This window comes from Indicator indicator, chromosome 14 (assembly GCF_027791375.1).
Source record: "Indicator indicator isolate 239-I01 chromosome 14, UM_Iind_1.1, whole genome shotgun sequence".
Classification (NCBI taxonomy): Eukaryota; Metazoa; Chordata; class Aves; order Piciformes; family Indicatoridae; genus Indicator; species Indicator indicator.
This window is the reverse complement of record NC_072023.1, coordinates 15,612,001-15,619,354: the sequence shown is the minus strand read 5'-3', so window position 1 is coordinate 15,619,354 and position 7,354 is coordinate 15,612,001. Positions and strand designations below refer to the sequence as shown.

Here is a 7,354-nt window from a genome sequence, read left to right as displayed (position 1 = left end):
CAGTGTCCTATTGTGCAACTCACAGAAACACCCATGGGTTTGCAGATGAGAGCTCTGTTCAAGAATAAGATCTGGTACTTCTCACCATGGGAGTTCATATTACCTTAAAATGCGTCTGCCTTGTAGGTCTGCCTGATGAACAACATCTGTTCCCATAACAACTGCCACTCTAGCATGAGAGATGGGCTTTGTGGCATGACAAAAACAATAAGCAGTCCACACACAGTCCTGTACCAAGGGAGCAAGTGGCTACAGTAAGAAATAGAAACCTCAGTATGGGTCCAATTCAAACCCTACTGGAGCCAAAGGGTGAAAGTCCAGCAGATTTCAGGGTGCCTTGGGTTAGGAAGCATGCACACCCAGTCTCTGCTCATATAGTGGTAGTGTTAGCAGCAACAATAATATGTGTCAGTTGAAATAAAATGTTTCTCCAGCCTTATAGGTTCTCATCAACACACAGAGCAAAACATGGTTCACTTTACAACCATGTCATGAAAAGCAAAGGAAGATTTTACCTGATTGAGTAATAGTAGGCATATTTCTTCATACCTAAGAAAGCCAAAACTCTCAATTTAATTTGCAGTCCAAAACTACCAGCCTCCTCATGGCAGGAAGATTCTGTGGAGACAGATCACCAGGAAAAAAACTCATCTGCTTTTCTTCCCTACAAACGAGCACAAAGGAATCCAGTTCCTAACAAGTAAAATCAGCTTTTAGCTTTCATCCATGTCCTTGTGTCTCAGTGAATAACTTCAGTGGAATTTATACTCAGTTACCAATATTTCCACTGGAAAGGGGTGACAAATTCAACTAAAAAGACTTAGGAATAAAGTTAGCTGGGATATGGTAATTTGGTTTCATAAGTTTCAATGTTTTCAAAATAATTTTAGTTCTTCAGTGAGATGAAAACAAAGCCTCTGAAAATTTTGTTAATGTGAAATTACAGAGAAGCACTTGTTCTCTTATCATAAAGCATGTTTTCAGCTCTGATCCTCTCTCACTCTCTTCCATTCTTGCTTCCCTTCTCACTCACTGTCACCAGAGGCAGATGTAGAGCTCTGGATCACAAACACCCCTCAGATGAAAATGGGTTGAAATCAATAAATCGCTGTGCGTTATTTTGTCTTTTCATCAAAGGTGCATTCTGTTAAGAATGTTCATAAACAGCTCTGTTTGGAAGAAGTTCTTAACTTGTCCCCAAATATTGATATCCTACACGTCTGACTGGATCAGTTGTTAGGCTTTGTGTGAAGAGCACACAACAAATTTCTGAAATGACAGTATTATATATTAGAGATATCTGGGCTGTTTTCCTGTCAGTTTTTTCACAGAGTATAAATTCTGTTATATTCACTCAGCCTATTCTTACTGTACAAAGCACATATTTAATTAAAGCTTTCCTCCTCACAATATTGTTCTCTTGAACCTGATCACAAAATAATTTTGTTTAGGCAAACAAATCATAGCTCTTTTTAAAAGTACCTTCTTCTCATTATATTTCTTTAAGTATAAACTACAAGATTACAAAATTGCCTCAGACAGAAAGCCTTTAGCCTGGCATAGTATTTTCACTTTTCCACAGAGACAGAATTGCTTATTTTGCTTAGAGGTCAGAAGGGTTTTTGCTGTTGTGATGACATTTTTCATCATCTTCCTTTTGCATCTGAATGAAAAAAAATGCAGTGCTGAAATGACAATGAAAATGCATTGCTCTGTTTCAGTGACATAGATTATATACATCTGTGCATCAGGAGGTTAGTACTAGGGACTAGAGGTGGATTCTTTAATCCCTGATGTATAGAAAAGAGAAGCATAACTCTGGAGACTTTCAAAACCTGCCTGCATGTGTTCCTGCGTGTCCTGCCCTAGGTGATCCTGCTTTGGCAGGGGGATTGGCCTTGATGATCTCTGGAGGTCCCTTCCAACCCCTAGCATTCTGTGATTTTGTGTAATAACTGACTTTTTTGTCTTCCTTTGGTTGCACCACCATTTTTAGAGGCTCTGTCTTAAAGAAGTGATGGTTTATGGGTGGGGGAAAAAAGGAGAACATTCCAATTAGAAACAACGTAACTTCTCTGTCACATCTGGACTTTGTGCCCCAGTAATCCCTTGAGCACAGTTTATAAATAATGAGATTGGCTGTAAAATTCCATTGCATTCTATTGACTTCCCAAGGATGTACAAAATGATAGTACATACCCTGCAGGTAAGGGCATGTGCTGCTTTCTTGAGTTTCTATCAAATGTGTATTGCTGGTAGTTTAATTACTATTTATTGAGTACTGCCAGTGGGCTATACACAGCACAAAAATATGTTGTGTACAAACAGAACTGGTTTGTATCTGTTTCCTTTTCTATCATTATCCTGCTATCCATTTCAGACCTTTTGTCATAGCTTTATGGGATACAGATTAAAAATATTGTGATTTTTTTTTCATGTGAAAAGTATGAGCAACCAAGAATCAAGAGATAACCTCACTGTGTTAAAAGGCCCCAAACAAACAACAACTCCTTTTTAAGGTACAGATAGTCAAAAGAATGGAAAAAAAATCACTTTAATCTTGCTAAAATGGAAAAAAAATAAAAATTGTACCCACCTAAGTAGATTGCCAGATGCTCAGCTGAAGTGAGTTTACTAATTCCATTGCCTTCAACAGACCTACTCCTTTTTTTTTTGTTTATTGGCAGGCTAATAGCTTTAGCTTAATGCAGTGTTGAAAAAATTTGCAAGTGTTGACAAAAGAAGTAACCGCAGTGTAAGAAACTGAGAGGGAGACATGACAGAGACTTGTTCCATAATCCTCACTTGTTTCCATCTTTCCTTCAGATGGAATATGAAGGAAAGATGGAAACATAAGTCAGCATCATGGCTCCTGGTAAATCACATCTTCACCTCGTGTTAGAAGAATGGCTTACCCTCAGGACTGGGATTTTTAGTTGGAAATAAGGATTTGAAATGTGCAAGTGAACTATTTTGCTAGTAGGAAAGAAGTAATTATCCAGATTTGTCTCGCAGTTTAAAAAAAAAAAAGGTCAAAGAGAAAAAGGCAGCTGAGAGTTTAAAAGTCTAGGTCTGTCACATATGTAGAGATATCCTATTGGTATGTTATTCAGAAGAAGCTATTATATATTATAAAGTGTTTTCATTAACCAGAGCTAGCTGGTCCTTCTGCACACATCTTCTACCTTTAAAGTCTTTCCTGGAAGTCATTTCCTAAAGGCAAAAGGACTAATTTCATCATGGTATCTGTTTTGTTTTCTTTCCTCTGCAGGCTTAAGTGACAATTGAGTGTCTTGTTAGCAGAACAGAAATGAATAACTCAACATACATAAACTCTTCTGCTGAAAATGTCATGGCTTTGGAGAGTCCCTATAAAACTGTTGAGGTGGTCTTCATCGTCCTGGTAGCAGGGTCTCTCAGTCTAGTCACCATAATTGGGAACATCCTGGTCATGGTGTCAATCAAAGTCAACAGGCACCTACAGACTGTCAACAACTATTTCCTGTTCAGCTTGGCCTGTGCTGACTTGATCATCGGCATCTTTTCAATGAACCTGTACACTCTCTACACTGTGATAGGCTACTGGCCCCTAGGGCCTGTGGTGTGTGATCTCTGGCTGGCTCTTGACTACGTGGTCAGCAACGCCTCTGTAATGAACCTCCTCATTATCAGCTTTGACAGATACTTTTGTGTCACCAAGCCTCTGACCTATCCTGTAAAGCGGACCACAAAGATGGCAGGTATAATGATTGCAGCTGCATGGGTGCTGTCCTTTATTCTGTGGGCCCCTGCAATTCTCTTCTGGCAGTTCATTGTGGGAGGAAGGACTGTCCCAGACGGAGACTGCTACATCCAGTTTTTTTCCAACCCTGCTGTCACTTTTGGCACTGCCATTGCAGCCTTCTATTTGCCTGTTATTATCATGACTGTCCTTTACTGGCAAATCTCTCGAGCCAGTAAAAGTCGGATAAAAAAAGGGAAAAAGGAAGCTGCCCAAAACCAAGACACAGTTTCCCCCAGTCTCGTCCAAGGTAAAATAGTGAAACCAAACAATAACAACATCCCAGCCAGTGGGGATGGGTTGGAGCACAGCAAAATTCAGAATGGGAAAACCAGCGGAGAGACTGTGACAGAGAATTGTGTTCAAGGGGAGGAAAAGGAGAGCTCCAATGACTCCACCTCTGTCAGTGTAGTCGCTTCCAATTTGAAAGAGGATGAAGCTACCAAAGATGCCAGACAAAATTCTGACTCCCAAGACCACCTCAAAGTTGAGAACTCCAAGCTGACATGCATCAAGATAGTCACCAAGTCACAAAAGGGTGACTGCTGTGCCCCCACCAACACTACTGTAGAGATTGTAGGCACCAACGGGGAGGAGAAGCAGAATAGCGTAGCCCGGAAAATTGTGAAGATGACAAAGCAGCCAGCCAAAAAGAAACCCCCTCCTTCTAGAGAAAGAAAGGTGACAAGGACTATTTTGGCCATACTCCTGGCCTTCATCATCACCTGGACCCCATACAACGTGATGGTGCTCATCAACAGCTTCTGCACATCCTGCATCCCTGGCACTGTATGGACCATAGGTTATTGGCTCTGTTACATCAACAGCACCATCAACCCTGCTTGTTATGCGCTCTGCAATGCTACTTTCAAGAAGACTTTTAAGCACCTTCTTATGTGTCATTACAAGAATATAGGAGCTACAAGGTAAAAATAATAAGGATAATAATATTCATAATGGAATTAATAATGAAAAGGGTGAAGAAGTTCAAAATTAAACACACACACACACACAAATCCCCACAAAGAATGCCATAGCACTTTATGCTCTTCTATGGAATGTGCAATCCAGGATGATAGTGGAAATAATGATAAGAGGCACCAGCTCCACCCTCAGAACTAGACTTAAAAAACATTTTTTTGAATTATTGAAAATAAATCTTGAGGACATGGAGATATTTGAGGACTTATCCAATATGTGGCCTGGAGGCACAGTTCCTTGTGTTCTGAGACTATTCTGCAGAAGGGCTTTAGAGTCTATGATTTTTTGTCAGTGTGTGTAAAATATTTGTCCTTTGTTGTTTGTTTGTTTTTAGTTTTTTATTTTGCTTTGTTTTGTTTTTTTTTTTTCTTTTCTCGTCTGTTTAATATGTCATCTAGGAAAACAAACCAAAACAAAATAAACAAACCAAAACCCAAAAACAAACCAACAAAATGGAAAACTTCAATAGTAATTGTGTGGAAGAGGCATAGGAGTTAGGAAGGTCCTTACATTATCCAAATGAATCACGATAGATGGTTCCTAATATTTGTCTAATGTTTTTTGTCACTGTCATGTAAGAACCTTCATGTGAGGTTATTTTATATTGTTTATGGCACTGCCGTTTCCAAAACTGCATCAGCTCTGGAAGTGTACTTATAACATCGACATATAACCATTGCCTCAACTGTGGATCATTCAAAGTCTGCCACTTGCCCTCATCTCGGGGCTTTTGTTCTGTGATTCCTTCATCATGTCAAGACAAAAGTGGAAAAGGTGGTCTTTTCCAGATTGCTACATGCCAAGACTATTTTAGTGTCCACATATACCAAAGTTTTTTGTTCACTTTGTCATATAACATCCACTCGTGGATTTATCTTTTACCTCCATCAGCTGTTTTTTCCTTTCTGTACCTTACCTGTCTAGGGCACAATGCTGACTATCAAAAGAAATTTTAAATTTAGAGGTGTCATACAGTAAGCCACCATGATCGTCAAAGGGGCTCAGCTGAAGAATAGAAACAAGGTTATTACAAGGAAAATGAAGGTTACATCATTTTAAAATTGGATGTACAGATGAAGAGGCATGCTGAGGCTCCACAGCGTGGATAGGTAATATTAGATGACTGTGCTCTTGACCAGTCAAAAAATGATTCTTACTCATTTATTGAGGGAAAGAGTAAGATGGACTGATGTGCCCACATAGATCAAGCTCTGTCTAAGCCTTTAGTGCGAAACCAAGGTCCTTCCTAGGTGTATCCTGGAAAAGCTGTTTACTCTGTGGAAAAGATATTAGTTACATTGCCTTTTGCATCAGCTAGGAGCAATATTTTCACTGTAAGTCAAGGGATACTGCTAATAAAAAGGCAGAGAGGAAGATAGTGATTACACAAAACCAGATATTAAAATAATCTGGGTAGGGATAATAGAGATCATGTTCAGATATTTTCTGCTACTCCACAGCAGTTCAAATTCAGATTCTTTCTGCCTGGCAAAGATTTTACTACTTCAATATTTGATTTTTATTGTAGCACAAGTGAGCACTGTGAGGATAGGATAAAGTGTATCAGACTACCGAAAACAGCAGTTGTCTGGGAGTTACGTGTATTCTAGTTACCTCCTTCTTAGTAACTCTAACTTTCAGGCACTAGTGAAGGTACACCTACAGATTTTGTAACCCAGAAAAGTAGTTTGCTGCAGACAGTGTCATAGAACTGTCAGGGTTGGAAGGGACCTCAAGGATCATCTAGTTCCAAACCCCCTGCCATGGGCAGGGGCACTTTCCACTAGATCAGGCTGCTAAGAGCCACATCCAGCCTGGCCTTACAAAATTCCAGGGATGGGGCTTCCACCACCTCTTTGGGCAACCTATTCCAGTGTCTCACCACCCTTATGGTGAAGAACTGCTTCCTAACATCTAATCTAAGTCTATCCTCCTCTAGCTTGGATCCATTCCCCCTAGTCCTAGCACTACCTGACATTATAAAAATTCCCTCACCATCTTTCCTGTAGGCCCCCTTCAAATACAGAAAGGCCACAACAAGGTCTCCTCGGAGCCTTCTCTTCTCCAAACTGAACAACCCTGACTCTCTCAGCCTGTTTTCATAGGAGGGGTCCTAAGAAACTGTCTTCTGGAGTGAAAGCCACCTACCAAACTATTCTGTTATTTCATGCTACCATATTACAGTCTTCCAAAACGCACTTCAAAATAGCAGCTGTCAAGATTACAGGGAAATTAATCTTGCAGACTTAAGTTTTAATGTTTGACAAGCTCATAGGAACAGAGTCAAAGCTGTTTGGCAATATGACAATTTTCATGTTTTGAAGTACAAGTTCCTAGCAGAAAGTGAAAAGTGAGGAGGATTAAAATGCAGTAACTTAAAGCCACATTAAACTCAGGATTAATGTGTCGTAATATGCATTCATTGATTTTTATACCCCTAGTGATTGCATCCTAATATATCTAAGTGTCTCCACACAGCCAAGGACCTACTTCTGTGATGCTCACTTGCCCTGAGTCATATTTATTAACGCTATTTTATCTCCCTGCTTGTAAGGAAGAATTACTCAATGATAAGGCTTGCAGAACTGAGTG

General features: G+C 39.8%; 1 protein-coding gene across 1 annotated transcript; it reads left to right on the top strand.

Annotated features, from left to right (window-relative positions):
• Nucleotides 1-3,310: 3,310 nt before the first annotated feature.
• Nucleotides 3,311-4,711, top strand: CHRM2 (cholinergic receptor muscarinic 2). Its single transcript, XM_054386831.1, has one exon. It carries the CDS (start codon nt 3,311-3,313, stop codon nt 4,709-4,711), a length of 1,401 nt encoding a protein of 466 aa, XP_054242806.1.
• Nucleotides 4,712-7,354: the final 2,643 nt, after the last annotated feature.

What these genes read in the sequence shown, in the direction of transcription:
- CHRM2 (XM_054386831.1), top strand. Translation starts at nt 3,311, where the DNA reads ATGAATAACTCAACATACATAAACTCTTCTGCTGAAAATGTCATGGCT.